This window comes from Nycticebus coucang, chromosome 12 (genome assembly GCF_027406575.1).
Source record: "Nycticebus coucang isolate mNycCou1 chromosome 12, mNycCou1.pri, whole genome shotgun sequence".
Lineage (NCBI taxonomy): Eukaryota > Metazoa > Chordata > Mammalia > Primates > Lorisidae > Nycticebus > Nycticebus coucang.
Genome location: NC_069791.1, coordinates 949,226 through 974,219, shown reverse-complemented (window position 1 = coordinate 974,219; position 24,994 = coordinate 949,226). Strand labels below are relative to the sequence as shown.

The window sequence follows — 24,994 nt, the reverse complement described above, 5'->3', positions numbered from 1 at the left end:
ACTCCTGTGCTCAAGCAATTCTCCTGGCATCCCAGAAGTGCTGGGATTACAGGTGTGAGCCACTGCACCTGGCCTGGCATTAATGGTTTGATTACTTAACGCACACAGGTGGTCTGTAAGTAAATGCACATGGAGCTTGCTATTTGTGGAACTCATTTCACGAATGGGTGCCTATTTAACATTTTCTGTTTTAAGAAAAAGTTCTCTGTGAAAGGGGAGGAAGCCTAGTGCCCGTTTGTGTATAAGTGTCTATGTATGCGTGTAACATCTTGCTCTGATGCTGCACTTATTATACAAGGGAGGTCTCTGAACCACACAAGGGCCAGAACACTGTTCTAGAACAGTTACCATAGCAACATTGTGCCTTTATAAATTTTTAATACAGAGAATCTTGACCAAGATTAACATTGTTAATGACACTGGAGGAGATATTATCACTTCTAGAAAACAGTAATGGATCACTTTTGACTACATAAGATTTGAAATATTCATAATGATAAACACCACCTAATAAATCTCTTTGATCAAGCTGTGGCTTCATTTTAGTGTTTAAATGCCTGCATGATTTATTTTGTATTTGCTATTTTTTTCTCTAAATAATTATTTGGCTGCTAAAGCAAAGGCACATTTAATTTGGGGTTTTGTAACGAAATACCAGTAAGGAGGAAAAAGATCCATTTGGAAAGACAAGTTTGGGAGGGGTGAATGGAATTGGAGAACAAATGATGTTTATTTTGTTAAACTCACGTGTGATGATTTTGCACTTCCTTGGTTTTGTTTTATCTTTGTTAATGCTATAATTAAAAACACATTTGGATAGAGGCAGGCGCCTGCTTTCCAACTAGTTCTTTTCGGCCCTGAGCAGCAAAGATACCACACACTGAGCATCTGCAGGGCACCCGGCAAGGGTGGATACCAGGCTCCCTCCCACCCAGAGGGCATGGGAGCTCTGTGACACAGCAACACAGCCTGATGGGGTTTTCACTAGCCGTCTTCAAAGAGCAGAGCTTTGCTTTTCCAACAAAATAACCTCAGAGTTAAAGTAGACACTTTAATTATTCATGATATTAATTATAGATTGGTATTTAAAAGACAGTATTGAACAAGGCAAAACATAAATGGCACATATCTTATGATTATAGCTTTATAAAATTATGTGTATGGTAACAGATTTTGGTAAAGGAATATAAAAATCAGTTTGATGGGGTTAAGAGCGCCTTCAACTTAAAAAAAAATTTCCATTAAAAGTCCCTACAATGTTTTCTGTATAGCAGTGGTACCTAAAGGGAGAGATTTAGGCAGAAATGTAGTCATTCTCAAGCTTTTTCACCATTGTATATCACTTCAAATATTTATAAAATAGAGATAAGTTATCTCTGAGACCCAACCTTTTGGGAATAAATCTGGTATAAAGTACTTCCAAGAAGGAATTTTAAAGATGGATGGCTCACATCCAGACAACTAGGAATGAACCCAGGACAGGGCAATCTTTTTGTTGTTGCTTGGGTTTTCGTTTGTGTTTTTGAGACAGGGTCTCACTCTGTCACCAGGCTGGGTGCAGTGGCCTGATCACAGCTCACTGTAACCTCGAACTCCTGGGCTCAAATGACCCTCCTGTCTCAGCCTCCCGAGTAGCTGGGACTGCAGGTGCCACCACCATGCCTGGCTAAGGGCAATCTTGAAATAGCGCACAGCAGAGACTCCCTACCAATGTCCAAGTTCTTCAATGGCTAAAAAGTATTTTTCTGATTCCAACAGTTTATAATAGATCAGTAGACTGGTAATGACTATCCAGAGTATTTCTCTGAGGTCTTTGATACTGCATCTGGGTTCAGCAGGAGAATGCTGGTGTCAATTAGTGATGTCTGCCATGAGCAAGGAAGGAGCGACAAGATGAGAACGTAATTTTCTTGCCCTGTTCTAGAGCGTTTCTGTTTGAAGTGGGTTGCTTTCTGGAGAAATCCAGACAGGAGAGATAACCTTAGGCTCCTTTTTCCTATTCCTTATCAGGTAAGCTGGGCACTGAACAAAGTAAGTTTAACAGATACAGTTCTTATTTTTAGGAGTTTAAATCTAAGATACTGAAGTATTCAATAAACAAATATTAAGATACACATATACATTAAGGATTCATTAAACCATGAACAGTTTTCAAGGATGCACATAAAATACAAATGCATTTATAGCACAAGTGAAGATTCAGAGGCTGCTCGTGGAGACCTTTCCACAACTGGAAAGTGGTGACGGGCGCTCAGCAGCCCCCCTCCCTGACAAGGGGAGGCTTCGTGCTGGTGGCAGCTCTGTGAGGAGGCATGGCAGGGAGATGTGAGCAGATGGACACCGGCCGTGGCCTTACAGTACAACCCTGGGTTTCCCCAGCTGAGCCCCAGCTTCTGCATCTGTAATCAATCAATAAAGGCCCTAGACTGTGGGGGCTCTTCCACCCCCAGTTCCTGCCATTGCAGGAAGCGTCTTCCAGGTCACCAGGTTTTGTTTTTGAGAACCACCATCCTCACGGCTATCTGGCTGGTCTTCTCGGCACCTTTCACCCGATTCCTGCTCATTCCTTTCTCCTAGGGAATGAGAAATGGAGCTAGCCAGGCACTTGAGCAGAGGGGGCCATCAGATCCACTCAACAGTCAGAGACAGCTCCTAACGGGGACAGCAGAGCAGGGGGGCTGGAAGCCAGGCGCCCAGGGGCAGCGGAGGGTCTTGGTTCCTGGTCCCCGTCCCTCAGGGGGCAGGCTGCACTGCATTCATTCCCTCATCCATTCACTCGTCCCTGCGTGCCAAGCACTACTTTGGTGCTAGGTGCATGTTTAAACAAGAGGCACAGGGCCCTGACATCACACATTTCTCTGCTGGATGAGAGAGACAATAAACAAATGCACAATATCAGAGCAGGAGAAGGGGCGGGAAGAGCCATAAATATGGGCAAGAGGACAGGGTGATGGATGGCCAGGGGTGGCTTCTCTGAGCAACTGACGTTTGGTCAGAGGCCTGAGCACATGAGCCTCCCTGGAAATCTCAGACTCTGGCTCAATCTGATCAGCCGTTTTTTACTCTTCAGCTGAGGTCTCCCCAAAAGCAACACCAAATTACTCCCCAGCGTGTCGAGCTCCCAGATGTGGCTGGGCCCCCCTGCCCGACATCCTTCACATGTTCCGGCTGGTCACTCACCACCCTCCTCCGTTTCCACCTCTGACCATGATTCTTTTCAGCCCCCACCTGCTGCCCCTTTCACCCTTGCTGGAAATTCTTACATGACCTACTCAGCACAGCTGAAAATGTGCCCTTTCCTTCACACTCAGGGGAAAAGTGGAGCTCCTCCGCCTCTGTCCTGTGGACGTGTCTCCCTGACAATGTCCCCCTCACTCCCTTGGGGGTCGGATTCCCCGTCACCTCGCCCTCATTCATTTCTGGCTCCAAACACATTCACACCTCTCCAGGCTTGGCCCCCTGAACTCTGAGGGGCCCCTATCCTTTCTTTCTCTACAGCCAAGTCTCCAGGCCTTGCCCAGTGTCCTCTTGTGCAAACTGACTACTGACCAGTGTCCTTCTGTGCAAACTGACTGAGTGGAGCACATGGGACAGAAAACTGGGCCATAATGCACAGCTGAACTCACTCCTCCCCACCAAAGAGGAGCCCCCAGCAGCCCCCAGGCTTCTGTCCACTCAGCATTTTTCCTGCCAAACCCTCTTCTGAAGCCTCATTCCTGGCAGAGCCTGTGTGCTTCCACTCGCACTCACGCCAGCCTGCTACGGTCAGCGTCCACCCACACCTGGATCTGACCAGGGCTTTCTTCCCAAGTACAGGGCCTGCAGTCTGTTGCCTGGATTCTCCACAGAGCTTATAAGCTCTTGATCATGACTCTGCCTTGAAAGTACTTTGGTTCCAAATGCACGTGGTCCCCTGGTTCTCCACAGCGTCCCCTTGGTTCTCTGCACTGTCCCCTTGGTGCTCCGGGCAGTCCCCTTGGTGCTCCAGGCAGTCCCCTTGGTGCTCCGGGCAGTCCTCTTGGGGCTCCGCTCCGTCCCCTTGGTGCTCCGGGCAGTCCCCTTGGTGCTCCGCGCTGTCCCCTTGGTGCTCCGGGCAGTCCTCTTGGGGCTCCTCACTGTCCCCTTGGTGCTCCGGGCAGTCCCCTTGGTGCTCTGCGCTGTCCCCTTGGTGCTCCAGGCAGTCCTCTTGGGGCTCCGCTCCGTCCCCTTGGTGCTCCGGGCAGTCCCCTTGTGTTCTCCACACCGTCCCCTTGATGCTCCACCTGCATCTCCTTTGTCTCCGGTGTGAGTGTCCTTCCCCATAGAATCTGGTGTTCCAGGCGGGGTCCCCTCCCGGGTCCCTAGTGGTCTCCCTGTAACCATCACTGACCCGTGGGTCTCCAGAGCCAGCTTCTCTCCACAGCTCCTGCTGGTCCCCAGCACTCAGCAGGCCTACTCCTCCCCCAGTTCTTCACCCCTGGGCATGAGGTTGCCCTCCTGTTTCCCTCCGATGACCTGAGCACAGCGAAGTGCAGGCACTCAGGGGCTGGTGCTGGGTGCCGTCTCTTGGCTGGCCCCTCCTGCACCATCTGCAGGTCCTAACCCAGCACTCGCCCCTCCCCAGATCCCTCACACTCCCTGACAGCCCCTGCCACAGCTTCTCCATGGGGCTGGGTCACACCGTGTGCCCTCTGCCTCCCGGAGCTTCTTTCTGCCCCATGTCCCCTCGTTAGAGTCTCGTCCTGAGGAACAGCCCAGCAGCCATGGTAACTGCTGTCTGCTTTCCTTTCCTCCACCACTTATTATCATCTACGTTTGTTAATTTAGACTTACTTTTCGTGCTGCTATGATACAAGCTTCGTACAACGTAAGCCTTTTATTTCCTTTCCAATCTACAGTTACAGCTACGTTGTGTAGGGAATGACTGGCCCACAGCAAATACTCAGTAGTGCTTGGAGAAGTAAGGCGAATCTTATAGACTAAAACACTTGGCAGTGCTCAGAGAGGTAAGGCAGATCTTACAGACTGGCAGGTTACGGTCCGGCAGCATGGCCCCGTGTGCTGTGCCTTCAGAGCAGGGCAGCCCCACCTCTACACTCCATGCCGCTCCGGCTCCTGGCCCCAGGCTGTCCTCTTCCCACAGCCCCTCAACAGTGCCTGGTCTGAGACATGGGGGTGTGGAGGGTGCACAGGTGTCATGCTCAGACCCCAGCGGCCCTGGCTCCCGGCCTCTCCTGGACTGGGCCTCACACAGCCTGGGAGTCCAGTGTTAGAAGAGTCCCCCCAGCTGTGACACCGAGTCAAGTTCCTCCTGGCTGTCCCCCCTGGACGGCTAACAAGTTCCTCTTGGTGACTTTCCGCCCAGGGGTCCTTCACGCTAGCCTGTCCTGGCCACACACACGTGTGGAGGGAGTTCAGTTTCTCCCCTGACTGCAGGGACCTTGAATGAAGTCCTCCTCATCATTTCTAACAAGTATGTGGTGCAATTTCTCCTTAACACCCCAAACCAAGCTTCTGTCTGTTAGGCTCCTTTAAATGCACCTCGCAAATTCTCGCACTCTGCAGAGCTGGGGAGGTCCTTGCTGTGGGAGGGTCCAGGGGCCTTTCCTGCCTCTGTGGCTGAGGGATGCGGCTTCTCTGGCACCAGCAGAGTTGGAAAGAGTGAAGGCCAACTTTTTGTCACTGCTGTAGTAGCTAATACTTATTCAATTGGTCATGTTTATTTTCCGTTGTTCTTGTGGTGACATTTTAATAAAGAATACACAAACAATGTTCAATTCAAAATGATACTCCCATCCCCTAAGAAAAAGCATGTTCAGTAAATTAAAATAACAGTCCTCCCTCGGCCACACAACCCACATAATCCACACGCAGCCTGACTCGAGGTCAGGAGACCGTACCTGCAACGTCGAACTCGACCTCCAGGGTGACCTTGCTGGTGATGGAGGAGTCTCTGAGCAGCTGGTTGGCCTCCTCAAAGGTGCTGTCCTCAGTGGGCACCCCGTTGATGGACACCACTCTGTCTCCGATCTGCAGCACGCCACACCTGATTGGGAACCACACGTTAGCAGCCTTTGGCAGGGGCATCATCAGCAAGGTGAGCCCTCCAAGTCTCCCTGGTCTCATCTTTTGGTCTTTTTGGGTCAATGCTGTGGGTATCACATGAGGCCAACGTCAGGGTCTCACGCACACACTATTGCATTTCACAGTTAAATTAGTGAGTAAGGGAATCGTGAGGAAGTGATTCCATGATGCTGTCAGGATCTGATCTGAACCAATACACAGCGAGGATGAAGGTACATTCCCCAACGGGAGAGAAATTATTAAAGTTTGAACTTGGGATATGTTTTCTATGCATTTTCTCCTTTTTAATTAATACAGCCTCCAGTCTGCTGATGGACAAAATCTGCTAGATAAAGGCATCCCGGCTCATTACACTCCCTAAACCTGATCAAGAACATAAAATTTTATTGTCAGAAGAGGGTTCATTACATCCCGCATTTCCTGCACTAAGCGACGTTCCATAATTTATTAGCCATTCAGAGTCAGCAGGTGCCAGAGATGGCGCTGGGGGTGACATCTCACCTCTCGGCTGGGCTGTCAGCCTCGATGTAGGAGATCAGAGGCGGGGAGGAGAGCGTCTCGGTGGCAAACACACTGCCCTGCAGCTGGATCCCGAACCCCATGACGGGGTCTGCCGTCAGCACCACCTCTGTGGTTTCCGTGTGAACAACCTGCCCAGCCAGGCCCACAGTGCTGGAGGCCAAGGACACTGGAGGGACAGAGAGGAGGAGTGACGTCAGTGGAGCAACCAGGGATAGCGGCATCTCCAAAACAGAGTGTGTCTGAACAGAAGCTCGTCGGCAACGGTGGGAGATTAGATTCTGGTCCTGTAGAAAGCAGTTCAGCCAGACTTGTGCAAGACAAATGAATCTCCCACCATTTGCCACATTTTAAACATGACTTCCATGCAGCCTCCATACCCCATGTCTCAGACCAGGCACCGCTGAGGGGCTGCAGGAAGAGGATGGCCTGGGGCCAGCTCTGTGGGCTCTGAGCAGCGGCTGGGAACCTTGTGGGTGGCTGTGCCACCTCTGTGCGTCTGTGTCCTAGCTAAGGACAAGAGAGCTGGGCTAGTGGTTCTTCCATTCAGCCGACGGCATCTGGGCTTTAGTGACCTACATGGTCTGACCTCCAGCTTTGAAGGAACAATTAATCTAACGTCTGACAGCTGAGGCCGTGGTGGTCCTTGGCCTCAGCCTAGCCTTGTGGTGGCACGATGGAGCCGTTTAAACCCTGTGCCTTCCTCCTGCCCCCAAGATCGGTCTCTCCCGTCCTCATTCTTTCCCACTGAGGCCCTAGCCCACCTTGGCACCTTCAATTTCATCCACTTCTCTGATGCTCATGAATCCTCCGGGCAGATGTCTTTGTCTAATTTCCATCCCCAGCTCAGGGCCCAGCTTCTGTTCTATCTGTCCTGCCCCTAGGGCCAGGTCACCTTGCTCTCCACATGCAGGACGCTAACATGGACTGTCACTTCCTCCAGAAGGGTCTTCTGTCCCCCTCTTGCCTCACCTGAGACCAGATACATCAAACGCCCTCCAGCCAGAGTTATTCTCTCTAACCACCCCCCTCGCCCTGCCCCGGGCAAGAAGAGTGAGCTCTGCCCTTCCTGCCAACGCCATCTTGGCTCAAATGGCTCCATTCAGAACAGTCTGTGCTCATTTCTGTCTTATCTTCAAACCAGTCTACTTGTTCAAAGCTCCCTTTCCTTGCTGACTGCAGGCCTTGCCTCTTTGCCGCCTTCCTGCTCCTCTGCCCCGTGACGTCGTGGTAGTGACTTTCTGACAGGCTGCAGGGCTCCAACCGTCCCCCAGGTCCTGGCAACTGCCCCCTGCCCCTCTGTGCCAGCAGCGTCCTGGGCTTTGGCCCCATCTTCTTTCCAAGGAGAACCAGCACCGAGCCCCACTACCTCCGCTGGTCACACTCCCTTGCCTCCACCTCCCTGGTCCCTCTTTGGGGGACTGGGTCCCATTCCTCTCACATGTCTCCAGTTTTCAGACAGTATTATTGGCAACAGGTTTCCTCTTCAAGTGTGTTCCAGACAAAGACGGGGCCCTGCAGGCGAGGTTGGATGGAGATCCCCGGTGGGTATCTGGGGAAGGTGTTGTCTCCTCCACTCGCATCCTGGGCCCGGTGACCACCTCAGGGAGGTGTGTGCTGGGGACACACATTCTTCAGCCTCAGGGATCTTCTGTACCCAATAGGCTGTTCCCACTGATCTGCCTGTTAGCCCCGTTGCTGTGCTGAGCTGCTGACGGCCTGGAGCAGTGATTCACAGCCTTTCTTACCTCACGACACATTTGAATCTATAGTTAAACTCCTACAGCACACTTTAAATTATGTTGATCAAAAAAAGTAAAAATAGGCGGTGCCTGTGGCTCAGTGAGTAAGGTGCCGACCCCATATACCAAGGTGGCAGGTTCGAACCCAGCCCCGGCCAAACTGCAACAAAAAAATAGCTGGGCGTTGTGGCGGGCGCCTGTAGTCCCAGCTACTAGGGAGGCTGACGCAAGAGAATTGCCTAAGCCCAAGAGCTGGAGGTTGCTGTGAGCTATGATGCCACAGCACTCTACCGAGGGCAACACAGTGAGACTCTGTCTCTACAAAAAAAAAAAAAAAAAAAAAGGAAAAATAATATGCCTACTGTGCTTTGAACATCTTTTAAAAATAATTTAAGGATCTTTAAAAAATTTCACGGCACAGCAGTTGAAAATCCCTTTCCTAGAGAAAGGCTCTGGCAGCTCACACCTCCACTGGCCCTTTCCTGTGTAATATTTTGGAACCTTATTTGCTCCTCAAAGGATCTGTTTCAAATGTTTCTATTCTAGTAAGGGATAAATGTCACCTTTCACCTTATTTCCTATAAAACTGAAAAGATCCACTGTTTGATAAGAGCTGCCGACACAAAATTCTTTTCAACCTCAATTTTTCCTCTTCTTTCCCTCCCTTTTCAGGAGGACATGGCCTCTCCTTTAGTGTTTTTCATTCTGTTTTGTCCCCTCCACCCTCTCCGTGACTCTGGGCCATAAAAGCTCTGGTCCTGCTGCTTTTCCAAACTTCCCTACTCACTCCCGGGTTTTCTGACCTCGGTTTATAGATTTGTACAGATTCAGAAACAGTTTAAAATTTGGCTTCTGCCGCCTCCTTTCCTGAAACTGCCCTCTCTGAGGACGCCCCGATGTGGCCTGCTGCATCTCCGAGTCTGAGACGCTCCCTTTCTTTCCAAAACTGTCCACTAAGTTTGGATTTGCTCCATTTCCCACCGTCTCAGCCCTCCAGGTCCTCCATGCTCCGGCCGGGCTGCTGCCTGAGTCTTTCCGTCCACTCCTGCCTTCCCTTCCCCAGCACGTCGGTCACACGGCCTCTGTGAGCATCTTCTCAAACATCCTCCTTGGTTTCTATTATGCCCCAGTGATGAATGTTCCTGCTTAATGGACGCCCTATCTACAAAATGTCTCTTGGGCTCCTCAAACTCAGCATTTTTAAAGCCGAGTCAGCTGTCTTCCCTGCTCACCACCGTGTGTATAGTCCTCCAGGCTGGGGTCTGCACGGAGCCTGGTACCCGAAGCCCTCCCCTGTCTCAGATTCGGTGGATTACCAAGTCCTTTCAGGACGACCTCTGAATGTGTCTCACAAAAATACACTTTCCCCTCTTAATTTCAAAGTCTTCCTTCAGGCTTCTTTTGTTTCACCTAACTAAATACATATGTTTTACATATTTCTGGGCCCTCTCATGCCCACCGTTTTCTGCAGATTCTTGACAGATGAACTTTCCTGATGAGAACCCACCTTACAAGCGGGGCCTCGTGACTGAGGCAGACGTCTCCATGCGGACCTCTAACTGCGACTGAGGCAGACGTCTCCGTGCAGATCTCTAACTGTGACTAAGGCAGACGTCTCTGTGCTGTGCAGACCTCTAACTGTGACTGAGGCAGACGTCTCCATGCAGAACTCTGTGACTGAGGCAGACGTCTCCGTGATGTGCGGACCTCTAACTGTGACTGAGGCAGATGTCTCCGTTCAGACCTCTGACTTGTGACTGAGGCAGACGTCTCCGTGCAGACCTCTAACTGTGACTGAGGCAGACGTCTCCGTGCAGACCTCTAACTGTGACGAAGGCAGACATCTCTGTGCGGACCTCTAACTGTGACTAAGGCAGACGTCTCTGTGCTGTGCGGACCTCTAACTGTGACTGAGGCAGATGTCTCCGTGCAGACTCTAACTGTGACTGAGGCAGACATCTCCATGATGTGCGGACCTCTAACTGTGACTGAGGCAGATGTCTCCGTGCAGACCTCTGACTTGTGACTGAGGCAGACGTCTCTGTGCAGACCTCTAACTGTGACTGAGGCAGACGTCTCCGTGCAGACCTCTGACTTGTGACTGAGGCAGACGTCTCCATGATGTGCGGACCTCTAACTGTGACTGAGGCAGATGTCTCCGTGCAAACCTCTGACTTGTGACTGAGGCAGAAGTCTCTGTGCAGACCTCTAACTGTGACTGAGGCAGACGTCTCCGTGCAGACCTCTGACTTGTGACTGAGGCAGACGTCTCCGTGCAGACCTCTGACTTGTGACTGAGGCAGCCGTCTCTGTGCAGACCTCTGACTTGTGACTGAGGCAGCCGTCTCTGTGCAGACCTCTACTTGTGTCCCTGCCTCTGGTCTTACCCGTGCAGCTGCCAGTCACTGCCAGGGCAGCCTCCCTAGCATGCATGGTCACCGCTGGTGTAGAGTCTTCACACGGCCTGTTTCTTATGGAACACCTTTCAGCCTAGCAGAGCACATAGGGCACACAGGGCTCCCCTCCTCCAGCCCTTGCACCGTGCACCTGCCCTGCTTGGCCTGCATGTTCCGTGTTCATATACATGGAGCCCTGCTGTCCTTCCAACCCTTGCCCAGAGTTTTCAGGTTCCTTTCTCTGCTTTGCCCAGGTGAACTGAGACTCACTTTCCATAACTCCCATGTTTCCAGCACATCATGCTAGCTCAGTGCTAATCAGGCTTTTATCTGCCTGTGTCTCCACTTGACCCTGACGTCTTCAAAGGTTGGGGGTGGATCTTTTAATCTCTGAAATCCTGGTGCCAGGAACATACAATAAATGCTGCAGAAATAAATGGGGAAGGGATCAAGTGCGGTGACATCATCCATGTTTTCCTTTTTGGAATCCACTTCCTGTCACTGCTGCGGAATCACCCCAAGGAGCTGCTGTCACTGGGTTTGAGACCTGCTGCCCGCTGTGCTGACACCACGTCTGGGAGTCACCCTCTCTATCCTGTTGCAGTGTACACTTGGAGGCTGCTCTTCAGGACCTGCTTCCCTGCCGTTACCATGGCAGATCACTGCAGCTGCCAGGGCAGGGGAGGGCGAGGCGAATCCTCCAGGATGAGTAAGAAAAAAAACTACCTTTCCTAAAGCAGCACTGTGCTCAGTGTCAGCTGGACGAAAGTCAGTGCAGATGGCGTGGGGGCGAGGGGTGGGGATATGCGGGCAAGGGCAGCCCCGTCTGCAGGCGTCTGGCCCACGGACTGGTACATCTTAATCCAAATCGCATTTAATTCAGATGGAAGGTCCTTTGCTGGTGTCCAATGTGCTTTGCTCTGCAGACCAGTAGCATCTCCACCAGCCAGTGAGGACCTGGACTGTGTTTTTCTCCATTTATCACACGCAGCCGGTGGGAGCGTGAAGGTACAGCACCACCTGTCCGGCAGGCTCCTTCCATTCACCCTCCAGGTGAGGCTTGTTGGACTTTACTGGAAGACTTTACTTTCTGTACATCTTTCTAAGCTTTCATATTAGTATTTTCCCATTTGAGACCTCAATTTGATATAGATTTTCAGGCTGCTTAATAGGTGTTAAAAACTGTTTTTGAATCCTATGTCAGCTGTTTACTATCTTTAGCAAGAAAGAACCAAAACCAACAGGTCAATTTAATAGTAACAGGTGGGATTAGTTTAGATGCAGCAGAGACCTTCTCAACGGTGAGACTCTGTTTTTTTAGAACAAAGAAGATAGCTGATAGCTGGGGAATTTGATTTTCTGGAAAGTTTTGAATATAAAAATAAAATAAAATAAAATTTATAAGCTCTATCTGGAGGCAAATCATGGTGATAGACAGTATTAGGAGATTTAATATTTAAAATCAATTTATGTATTAGACATTGGTTTTATAATTACATGTTATAATTTATATTATAAAATAAGATGATATTAAATAATTTTGGATTTTACAATGAACTCTGAAAGTCCTCTGACTTTCTAAGGAATTTTTCCTTAGAAACAAGAAAATTTCCTTTGAGATTTTATGTATTGATTAGTCACAATATAAAGTCTTAAATCACTAGATAAATTGCAGATTTAAAGATGAGTCAAAAGAAAAAACCACTAATGTTACTTGGAAGAGAAAGATGAACTCGATTGGCCTGCTTCATCCCTGTGATCAACCAGCCAGAGAGAATGAAAGGTAATTAATGAATTACAACCCTGTAATTTAGAAGCCAGTGTGGTGAATTCTCTCTGTTGTGGGGGACACCCCTGTAAGGTGTCCCCTCAGTACAGGGCTGCAAGCTAGTGGCTCTGGCTGGAGGCTTGTCCAGGTGCATGCGTGGTGAAGGTGATGACCTGGGTCCTGCTGACAGGTGTGTGACTACTTCCAGGACTCCCTCCTGCTCAGCCCTGTTCCAGTCACACGCAGACGGTTTTGCTCACAATTCAGTTTTTTGGGTAACAACTATGTGTTTGTTGGGGAAGAATGGGGGAGCCAAAGCTCTCTGGCTCAAAAAGTTTAAAAATCTTCTAAATGCTTATTGAATTTAGAAGGCTGTGAGATTTTCCATCATATATGAGAAGCATTTTAAAAGGACAGAGAGTAGGGCCTGGGCGGTGACTCACACCTGTAATCCCAGCACTCTGGGAGACCAAGGTGGGGCGGTGGGGTGGATCCTTGAGCTCAGAAGAGTTGGAGATGAGCCTGAGCAAAAGCGAGACACCATTTCCACTGCAAATAGAAAAACTGTCTGTAGTCCCACCTACTCCAAAGGCTGAGGGAGGAGGATCACTTGACCCCAGGAGTTTGAGGCTGCTGTGAGCTATGATACCACTGCACTCTACCCAGGGCACAGAGTGAGACCGTCTCAAACACAAATAAGAAGTTTACAGAGTAAAGGGCCTCAAAGACTTACTAATGTAGTGATTTTATTATTGATCCTGTACTTTGAGGCTCTCCGCTCCAGCCAGGGGAACCCGCATGTGCAGCAGGGACAGGGAGGCAGGTGGCAGATCCCGCCTCCGCCTCCCAGGAGGGGCAGCGTCAGGTGCACCCTCTGGTTGCCGTGAGGTCGCTCGTGAAAGCTCACCATTAGCTGCTCTTACCTTCAATTCTTTTTTCCCAGGCTGGTAGAAGGAGCCAGACAAGTTATTGCTTTTTTCCATTTTCTTCCTTTCAGCTCTTTTCAGCATCACTCTCCCTGGTAGGAAGTGATGGTGACAGAAGCAGCAAAGGGCTCCAGAAATGGGCTCTGACTTGGGGTCCCGCAGGGTGGGCATGTGGCAGGGAGCCCATGGCGGGAGCAACAGGCCAGATGGGGCCCTGCAGGGAGCCCAGACCTGGGAGGGGAAGGGGTCAGTGGGGAGGCCAGCGAGGTCAGGGGTGAGGGGTGGGTGAGGCCCCTCTGCGACCCGCTGCCGCCACCCCCCTCCCCACCGGGGCTTTGTGACGCCCCCACGGCCTGTGCTGGGCGCTCGTGACTCCCCTGCGAGGAGACCGTGTTAGCGCCGTGACACCTGTCTCAGACGTCCTGTTTCCCTTTGGTCGATGACACAGAAGGTTTCACATATTCATCTGATAAGATTTTTTTTTTTTTTTTTAGACTATGTCTCACTTTGTCCCCTTGGATTAAGTGCTGTAGCGTCATAGCTCACAGCAACCTCCAACTCTTGGGCTCAAGCGATCCTCCTGCCTCAGTCTCCTGAGTAGCTGGGACTCCAGGTACCCACCACAACGCAGGCTATTTTTAGAGACAGGGTCTCACTCTGGCTCAGGCTGGTCTGCAACCTGTGAGCTCAGGCAATCCACCTGCTGCAGCCTCCCGGAGTGCTGGGATTACAGGTGTGAGCCACCGCGCCCAGCCTGAAGATTTCATTATTTTCTGGGCATTCTTTTCCAGTACAAAGGTCCTTCTGAAATTATTTAATATCACCTTATTTTATAATATAAATTATAACATTATATAATTATAAAACCAATGTCTAATACACAAATATTAAATTAAATCTCCTAATAATTTCTATCACCTTGTTCTTCCTTTGTACTGGAAATGCATGAGAATTTTCTGTTTCCAAGGCTCTGGCCTCAGCTCATCGCCAATACGGCAAAAAGAATTTTTATTGTATTTGTGACTTTTGCCCTGATCTGCCATCCATACAAATGGCCCAGTTGCTATAGAAACATGCGCGTGAGATGGCGGAGCATGGTGGCACAGAATAAAGACATAAATAAAGTGGTGGGAATAAGCCACAGTGCAGTGGAAGTGGCAATAAAACTTTTACTATCAGTTATTTGGCAAGACCTTTACATCTACTGTGGCCGTGTTAAGCTTAAATAACAAAAGGAAAGAAATCCTCAATTTAAAAAAAAATGAGAGGGCAAGTGCCTGTTGCTCAAATGAGTAGGGCGCTGGCCCCATATGCCAGAGGTGGTGGGTTCAAACCCAGCCCCGGCTGAAAACTGCAAAAAAAAAATTAGGATTCCACAATATTTTTCCAGGTCATTTAGAAGTGGGAATAAAAGTTCATAGCCTTTTGGACTTTATTGTTTAAAGTACAAAATGTCTGTTCTTCTCAGATATGTTTATCAACATTCTGGTAGGCAGCCTGTGAGTGGTGTCTGTGTCTGCTAATGTCCCCAGCAGGCAGAAACAACTAGAAATATCCTGACGTGGGTTTCTGTTTATATTCTACCTAGTTGGGGGATAATGTGCTAATTCCATTAGTGAGTTGTTTGTGTGTGGCCTCAGCCTTGCTTCCTACTGCAAAATTTAAGCTGTGTAAATACCAGCCTGAGATAGCCAGACATGTCATCACTGGTTCCTGTTCAGTAATGGCCCCAATCGCAGCCAGTCTTACCTAGACAAAGTAATGGTGAGGTCTGAAGCAGAGGTACAGACGCTCACGAGTTCAGCTCTTGCCTGCTGGGGGCTGCTAGCCTGTTTCTGTTGGTTTTATTATTTTGGGGGTTGTTTTGAGATAATGTCCTTCCCCTTCTCCAGGTTGTAGCATGGGTAGTGAGTGGCACTATTAGTGATGAGTCTTGCACACACAGCCAGTGCACATAATTCCCTCTGTAAATGCCCTCTGCCACCTGCAGGCATGTTACCTATGAGGGAGGCCTGAGTACTCAGCCAAGTGCAACCATGGTGAAAAGGCCTGAATTTGAGAGATTTCCACACGTGACAATTCACACTCAGCATGTTACAGGTAATATAAACTATTCAAAATAGCTAAGAATTAGAGCTTACTACCTAGCAGGTGTTATTCTAACACACGTGCACACATGCAATCTCAAATAATCTTTGGTTATCCAGGAAGGAAGCACAATAATTGTTATTTTTGGCCAAGGCACCGAGCTTAGGAACCTGCCGAGGGTCCAGTAGCTTGAGAGAGACAGTGCAAGGAGGGCCCCGCGGCCCAGAGTCTGGGCTGCTGACCAGTTCACTCTGTTGCCTTCAACTAGTTTCTTCCAAGAGTAAATAATTCACTTTAGTGTCAGCAAAAAAGAAATGGGGCTCTAGAAGCTTTGTCATCATTCTGACCAGACTCAATCTCCTTCTTTTGCTTAGTTTCATGTTTACTGTCATTTTCGTACACCAAAGACAATGAACCTCTTTCTACAGTGACGGTATATTCAAGTCAAAACCCATGCACACACCACAGCGGTGGCCCTGTCTTTTACAATGGACATCTACATCAGGAAACCCTCAGGTTCCACCAACACCAAGACACAACTTCCCCGAGTAGGTGACAGCTGGTCTCTGGCCCTGGGATGGGGGGTGCCCTGGGAGGAAGACAGACCCTCCTGGGGGAACGTCTCTCCGGCAAAGCCACAGAGTCAGGGGTAGCAGCCACGGCCATACAGCTTTGGTTTGTTCAAGTAACTTAATGGCGTTTCCCGTTTTTATTCTCATGGCAGGCACAAGAAGGGATCCCATCCTTTTTAAGTTTATTTATAGGAATAAACAGCCACCAAAAGGGAGAGAGGATGAGAAACACACACAGCTCTCCAGACTGCACAACTGGAAAGGGAGTGCTCTCTTCCTCCAAAAGCTGTGTGATTGCTATAAGTGTGTGTGACCTCCACTCCCCGAGAGGCAAATTTAGGAGTGATTTGTATTTCTTTTTTTTTTTTTTGTTAAAGCATCCAGTCACATGTTCTCTCTTACATATACAGCTCACTGCCCAAAGCAAGTAGCCAGCTGCGTCTCTACTTAGCTTAGTTATGTGGGTTTGGCTGCTCCAATCACATTTTCGAGAATCATTGCCGAAATTCCTAGATGTTAAGGTGCTGCCGTGAAGGCGAGCCCCGGGGTTGGGGGAGACAACAATAAACGTATGTCAGATCTGTGATTATCAGCAGGGTACATTCCTGGGAATGTGCTGGAATCTTGGAGAATGAGGTAAAATATATTAATAATAATAGTATGAAATTTACAATAACATCAAGTGAGTGTATGAGATTCTTATGTTTATCAAAAGGGGAACATAGTTTTTACAAAATTGCTTTAAAGTTAATAATAAACTAAGAATAGAGGCTTCATGTCCCAAACCACTCAGAATATAAAAATGGAATCTTAAAGGAAAAAAACACACATCTTGGGTTATGTTATGACATAAAAGAAGCAAGAAAAATATCTCAAATTAGGAGTTGTAGGTGGAAGCAGTGTGAAGCTGTACTCTGGTGGGACCATTAATTCCCCTGTAGATAAAGGGCATCAGGCCAGCAGGTCAGAGCCCCCTACCTGTCAGGAGGCTCTCAGTATTTCCAAGACCCCTAGGCCCATGCATTCCCTCTGGGCGACACGCACCAGCCGCCACCTCACTTACACGAGCTCTTAAAGTCTTTCTTCTTCACTCTCCTCCGCATCATGGTTCCACGTGGGCTGGTGGAGTAGAGGCTCCGTGGCAGGGTCCCCATGTTGAGGGAACTCAGGCTGTACGCGCTCATAGAGGTCGGGGAGAAGGATGAGGACACCATCGCGGCTGTAAGAGAGCAGACGGGCACAGGCACTTAGGTGGGCACGAGGATGCCGGCTGCTGGACAGCAGCAGTGACCCACAGAGACACACAGTACACAGGACAGGTCCCAGCACCCGGCCAGACTGAGCCAAGAGAGACACACATGGTGCACAGGACAGGTCCCAGCATCCGGCCAGACTGAGCCCAGACAGACACACACGGTGCACAGGACAGGTCCCAGCATCCAGCCAGACTGAGCCCAGAGACACACACAGTGCACAGGACAGGTCCCAGCACCCGGCCAGACTGAGCCCAGAGACACACACGGTGCACAGGACAGGTCCCAGCACCCGGCCAGACCGAGCCCAGAGACACACACGGTGCACAGGACAGGTCCCAGCACCCAGCCAGACTGAGCCTGAGACACACACGGTGCACAGGACAGGTCCCAGCACCAGCCAGACTGAGCCCAGACAGACACACACGGTGCACAGGACAGGTCCCAGCACCAGCCAGACTGAGTCCAGACAGACACCCACGGTGCACAGGACAGGTTCCAGCACCCAGCCAGACTGAGCCCAGAGACACACACGGTGCACAGGACAGGTCCCAGCACCCGGCCAGACTGAGCCCAGAGACACACACGGTGCACAGGACAGGTCCCAGCACCCGGCCAGACCGAGCCCAGAGACACACACGGTGCACAGGACAGGTCCCAGCACCCGGCCAGACTGAGCCTGAGACACACACGGTGCACAGGACAGGTCCCAGCACCAGCCAGACTGAGCCCAGAGACACACACGGTGCACAGGACAGGTCCCAGCACCCGGCCAGACTGAGCCTGAGACACACACGGTGCACAGGACAGGTCCCAGCACCAGCCAGACTGAGCCCAGAGACACACACGGTGCACAGGACAGGTCCCAGCATCCAGCCAGACTGAGCCCAGAGACACACACAGTGCACAGGACAGGTCCCAGCACCCAGCCAGACTGAGCCCAGAGACACACGGTGCACAGGACAGGTCCCAGCACCCAGCCAGACTGAGCCCAGGCCTCGGGGGTGGGAGACGTGTGTTAGAATCTCAGAGCTACGAGAACCTGAAATGTGAGGACAGCAGGATCCTCGTAAGTACACAGGAACACAGAGAGACTCTATGAATTTTGCTTTGGAAAACAAACAAAAAAAAAAAAAAGGAAAGAAGGAAGGAAGGAAAGAAAGAAAACACATTAAAACAAGTTTCTCTGTGAGCAACTTAAAGTATCAGATACATAATCTCATTTTCTTAGACGTTTTCTGACTACGATTTTCTAAGTGATTCCACAAACACAAAGAGGATCGCAGAACACTGTACTCGGTATAATACTCTGAACTGTTATATCCTGATCCGAGAACACTGTACTCAGTATAATACTCTGAACTGTTATTTCCTGATCTGAGAATTACATACTCAGTATGATACTCAAAACTGTTGCTTCCTAATCCAAGAACACCATACCTGATATAATATTCAGAACTGAGAACCTGAGAACACCACACTCAGTATAATGCTCTTAACTGTTATTTGCTGATCCAAGAACACTGTATTCAGGATAATACTCAGAACTCAGAATCTGAGAAAACCATACTTGGTATAATACTCTAAACTATTATTTCCTGATCTGAGAACACTGTACTTGGTATAATACTCAGAACTGTTATTTCGTGATCCTAGAACATCATAGTCAGTATAATATTCAGAACTGAGGGTCTGAGAACACCACACTCAGTATAACATTCAGAACTGAGAATCTGAGAACACTGTACTCAGTATTATATTCAGAACTATTATTTCCTGAACCACAGGTAAAGCGTTCTGAACATTTACATCCTTTTCTAATGACAAATGTTTTCTGATGGAGAAGAAAAAGCCTCAGGTCTAGAGGTCAGGAGTGACAGGTTGCCATGACAGAACACACACACACATAATACCCATGAAGCCAAAGATGGAATGCATTAGACGGGGAAGGAGCGAGAAGAATATGGTACATAGTGGAACATTACGAGGGCTATTTGGAGGCGGTGCTTTCGGGAATGTCAGGGTGGGCGCTCTGCAGCAGTCAGGGTGGTGAGTATCATGGGGAAGGTTGGTGTGATGGCTGGTGTGATGGCTGGGATGCTGGTCGGTGTGGTGGCCGCAGTGGCTGATGGCCCAGAAATCCCAGGTAAGTTGCCTGTCGCTCCTCTGAATTTTCACTGCCCATATGAGGTGATGATGAGAAGTAAGAAAAACAAAGAACCAAAAAAGAGGAAAAAGTAACTGAATTGCACAAATCAAAAGTACAACAAAAAATGAAAGCTGCTAGCAAAGAGAAAAACATCTGCTCTGCTTTGCCCTTTTTATTTTTTAAGGCAGAGTCTCACTATGTTGCCCTCAGTAGAGTGCTGTAGCATCACAGCTCACAGCAACCTCAAAGTCTTGGACTTAAGTAATTCTTTTGCTTCAGCCTCCCAAGTAGCTGGGACTATAGGCGCCTACCACAACACCCAGCTATTTTTTTGTTCAGTTGTCATTGTTTAGCAGGCCCAGGCTGGGTTCAAATCCATCAGCCCTAACCACTGAGCTATGGGCGCTAAGCCTGCTTTGCACTTTCTCAGTGGTCAGCAGAACAGATGATAAACATCAAGGATGTAAACTTTTCATCTTCCCAGGATTAATGCATGTATTTCCTCAGTTCATTTTTCCTCCTTTTAAGATGACTATTGAATCAATTTCTAATCTCCCCCTGTGCTTCACAGCAGAGATTAAAAACATTTTTTTTTAACTTAAAAGTCAGCCCCGTAAAGATCTATAGCACACAATTAGTAATTAAAGGTTTGCAAACCTTGGCCAGTTAGTAGCATTTGTTTTGAGAAAAAGAAAAGTAGGAACAATAAATCTCACTGGTTCATGATCTGAGTGGTTTCCCAGCCACACATCACAATTTATTGCCCTGACATTTTAATTATGCTCCGATCCATCACTGGGACTTGACTTTCCTCAGCAGTAAACCACTCTAATCATCCCTCAGGCTCACTTGTATCCCGACTAATGAGATAAAAGTGTCTATGAGTTTTTTTTGAAAAAGTATATTTACATTAAAAATATTTAATTCTTAAAATATTTCACATGTTCTTATATTTCTTTAAGATGTTATATGATTTTAATAAAGTTTATTTCAAAGTCTAGATAAGTTTTTTATTTTTAAGAAAATGTTTACCATGTTTACATTCCAATATCAATCTTCAGACGTGGGTTTCTACCCAGTGTTCTGAAACGTGAACAACATGACATTTGTCTGATGTGACGTTTCCCGTTCAACAGCCTCGAAGACCTCAAAGTAACGTGAACTTCTGTCTCCTGCCTCTGTGGTTCTGATGCTGGGTGTCTTTCCAGTGAATTACTTAACAGTGATTATTCATGTACAGAGGCCAAGTGCTCTGCAGGCATTCAAAGGGGGTCATTTAGCAAAGAGCTTACTTTGTATAATGAGCAGCAGCTTCCCTGGTCATTCATGTTCTTTCTGAGATGAGACAAAAGTCCCAGCACTGACGGATCACTGTCGGGTGAGGTGGACCTGGACCCTCCTCCCTTAGGACCTTGGCCAGCTACTCAGTCCCTGGGTAGCTCAGTGTCCTCATATATTGAGTGGGGTTATGAGAACATCTCCCCTGCTGTTGTGAAAATCATGCACGCTCAGAGTCTGAATGATGCAGGGTTCCTGTTCAGGGCTGGACTGGGACCCCCATTTTCTAGGCCTAGGTGAGCTCAGAATCAGTCTCATCACAGACCCCACCTTTAGGCACAAACAGGTTCTCTGTAGGCCATAAAAAGTGGCCCAAGGGGCAGCGCCTGTGGCTCAAGGGGTAGGGCGCTGGTCCCATATGCTGGAGGTGGCAGGTTCACACCCAGCCCCGGCCAAAAAAAAAAAAAAGTGGCCCAAGGGGCCTCTTGCCTAGGCCTCCTCCCTCAGAACACACCCTGCTGACCCTCCCTAGCAGAGAAGCACAGCTAAGGGGACCATATTCCTCTGCACTGTGGCGGTTTTAAAATTAACTTCTGGCATCAAATGGTTGTGACATATTTGAGGCATACATTCCAACTCCACAAATCCCCTGCCCACAGGACAGGAAAAGCTGTATATGACCCGCTAGACAGAGGGCCCAGGTGGGTCCCCCATCTGCTGCTGGGGTCCTGTTCCCCCCTTCCCCTTATCTATTTCTTTTTTAATTTTTTTTATTGTTTGGGATTCATTGAGGGTACAAGAATTAGGTTGCACTGATTGCATTTGTTAGATAAAGTCCCTTTTATAATTGTGTCCTGCCCCTAAGAGGTGTGCCATGTACACCATGACCCCCCATCCTCCTGCCTCCTCCTGTCTCCTGGATCCCTCATTCCCCTATACTCCACTTGTATCAGATCATCTGCTGCCTTCATAGCAGAATTGGGTTCATTGGATTCTTGTTTCGCCATTTTTTGTGATGCTTTATTAAGAAGAATGTGTTCCACCGCCATCCAGGTTAATACAAAAGATGTACAGTCTCCATCTTTTTTAATGGTTGAATAGTATTCCATGGTATACATACACCACAGCTTGTTAATCCATTCCTGGGTTGGTGGGCATTTAGGCTGTGGCGATTGTGAATTGAGCTGCGATAAACAGTCTAGTGCAAATGTCCTTATGACAAAAGGATTTTTTTCTTCTTCTGGGTACATGTCTAGTAATGGGATTGCAGGATCAAATGGGAGGTCTAGCTTGAGTTCTCTGAGGATTCTCCATACTTCCTTTTAATAAGGTTGTATTAGTTTGCAGTCCCACCAGCAGTGTAGAAGTGTTCCCTTTTCACCACATCCATGCCAGCATCTGCAGCTTTGAGACTTTGTGATGTGGGCCATTCTCACTGGGGTTAGGTTATACTTCAGGGTAGTTTTGATTTGCATTTCTCTGATGATTAGGGATGATGAGCATTTTTTCATATGTTTGTTAGCCATTTGTGTGTCTTCTTTAGAGAAGGTTCTATAAATGTCTCTTGGCCAGTAATATATGGGATTGGTGGCTCTTTTTTTTATTGATTAATTTGAGTTCTCTATAGATCCTACATATCAGGCTTTTGTCTGATTTATAATATGCAAAAATCTTTTCGCATTCTGAAGGTTGTCTGTTTGCTTTTGTTGTTGTTTCCTTAGCTGTATAGAAGCTTTTCAGTTTAATTAAGTCCCATTTTAAAATTTTTGTTGTTGCAATTGCCACAGAAGTCTTCTTCATAAAACCTTTCCCCAGGCTGATATCTTCAAGTGTTTTCCCCACACTTTCTTCAAGGATTTTTTATTGTTTCTTTCCTTAGATTTAAGTCTTTTATCCATCTTGAATCAATTTTTGTAAGTAGTGAAAAGTGTGGGTCCAGCTTCAGTCTTCTACATGTGATTATCCAGTTCTTCCAACCCCATTTACCGAATGGGGATTCTTCTCCCCAGTGTATGTTCTTGTTTGGTTTATTAAAGATCAGGTGGCTGTGAGATGTTAGTTTCATCTCATGGTTTTGTATTTGGTTCCAAATGTCAATGTCTCTATTTTTGTGCCAATACCATGCTGTTTTGATCACTATGGCATTGTAGTACAGCCTAAATTCTGGTAGGCTAATGCCCCGGCCTTGTTTTTATTATAAAGAATTGCCTTAGCTATACAGGGTTTTTTCTGGTTCTGTACAAAATGAAGAATTATTTTTTCCAAATCTTGAAAGTATGATGATGATTATTTTAAAGGTGAGTGCATTGAATCTGTAGATTGCTTTGGGAAGTATAGACATTTTAACAATGTTGATTCTTCCCAGCCATGAGCATGATATATGCTTCAATTTCTTAATATCTTCTGCTATTTCTTTTCATAGGGTTTCTTTTTTTTTTTTTTTTAATTTCATAGGGTTTCATAATTTTCTTTGTAGAGGTCCTTCACCTGTTTTGTTAGGTATATTCCTAGGTATTTTTTTTTTAAGCTACTATGAAGGGAATTGATTAGCTTCTCATCTTGGTTGTTATTGGCATATACAAAGGCTACTAATTTGTGACATTGATTTTTATATCCTGAGACATTGTTATATTTTTTGATCACTTTCAGGAGTCTTGTGGTTGAGACTTTGGGGTTCTCTAAGTAAAAGATCATATCGACAGCAAGAGTTTGACCTCCTCTGCTCCTATTTGGATGCCCTTTATTTCCTTCTCTTGCCTGATTGTATTGGCTAGAATTTCCAGCACTACGTTGAATAGCAGTGGTGATAGAGGACAACCTTATCTGGTTTTAGTTCTAAGTGGGAAAGCTTTCAGTTTTACTCCATTCAGTATGATATTAGCTGTGGGTTTGTCATAGATGGCTTCAATCAGATTAAGAAATGTGCCACCTATGCCTAAATTCTTAAGTGTTCTATTTAGAAAAGGATGCTGAATTTGATTTAATGCTTTTTCTGCATGTTTTGAGAGGATCATATGGTCTTTGTTTTTGCTTCTGTTGACATGGTGAATAATGTTTATGGACTTGCATATGTTAAACCAGCCTCGTATCCCTGGGATGAAACCTACTTGATTGTGATGAGTGATTTTTTTTTTTTTTCTTTTGGCTGCAGCTGGGTTTGAACCCACCACCTCCGGTATATGGAACCAGTGCCCTACTCATTTGAGCCACAAGCACTGCCCTTGATGAGTGATTTTTTTTTTTTAAATGTGTGGCTGTAATCTACTGGCTAGGATTTTAATGAGGATTTTTGCATTTATATTCATTAGTGAAATTCTTTTTAGTTGAGTCTTTTCCTGGTTTTGGTATTAGGGTGATGTTTGCTTCATAGGACGTGTTGGAGAAGATTCCTTCCTTCTCAATTTTTGGGAATAATTTCTGCAGTATGGGTATAAGCTCTTCTTTGAAAGTTTGATAGAATTCTGGTGTGAAGCCATCTGGACCAGGGCATTTTTTTGTTGGGAGATTTTTATTATTATTATTATTTTTTGTAGAGACAGAGTCTCACTATACTGCCCTCGGGTAGAGTGCGGTGGTGTCACACGGCTCACAGCAACCTCTAACTCTTGGGCTTACGCTATTCTCTTGCCTCAGCCTCCCAGGCAGCTAGGACTACAGGCGCCCGCCACAACACCCGGCTATTTTTGTTGCAGTTTGGCTAGGGCTGGGTGTGAACCCGCCACCCTCGGCATATGGGGCCGGCGCCCTACTCCCTGAGCCACAGGCGCCGCCCTTGTTGGGAGATTTTTAAAAATTGTTTCTTTAATCTCAGTTCTTGAAATTGGTCTGTTCAAGAGATCTATTACTTCTTGATTAAGTCTAGAGAGAGGGTGTGATTCCAGGGATTGATCCATTTCCTCCACATTACCAAATTTCTGGGCATACAGTTTCTTGTAGTAGTTAGAGATGATCTCTTGTATCTCAGTGGCATCTGTTGTTACTTCCCTTTTATTGTTTCTGATTGAGGTTATTAAAGATTTTACCTTTCTGTTTCCAGTTAATCTGGCCAACAGTTTGTCAATTTTATTTATTTTTTCAAAAAATCAACTTTTTATTTTGTTAATTTTCTGAATGATTTTTTTTTTTTTTTTTTTGTAGAGACAGAGTCTCACTTTATGGCCCTTGGTAGAGTGCCGTGGCCTCACCCAGCTCACAGCAACCTCCAACTCCTGGGCCCAAGCGATTCTCTTGCCTCAGCCTC

The 24,994-nt window shown here is 47.6% G+C and overlaps 1 protein-coding gene across 9 annotated transcripts in view; it reads right to left on the bottom strand.

Moving 5' to 3' along the window:
- GRIP1 (glutamate receptor interacting protein 1) overlaps positions 1-24,994 on the bottom strand; it is a 687,322-nt gene that overhangs the window by 65,976 nt on the left and 596,352 nt on the right. For 6 of the 9 annotated variants that reach the window (XM_053554787.1, XM_053554785.1, XM_053554786.1 and 3 more), the window contains 4 exons: positions 19,313-19,504; positions 17,138-17,293; positions 6,565-6,751; positions 5,880-6,025 (listed from right to left, as the gene is read on the bottom strand). In XM_053554787.1, coding sequence (XP_053410762.1) covers positions 5,880-6,025; positions 6,565-6,751; positions 17,138-17,293; positions 19,313-19,504 — 681 coding nt within the window. The remainder of the gene's footprint in view (positions 1-5,879; positions 6,026-6,564; positions 6,752-17,137; positions 17,294-19,312; positions 19,505-24,994) is intronic. The other 3 variants (XM_053554791.1, XM_053554792.1, XM_053554793.1) reach the window with 1 other exon arrangement.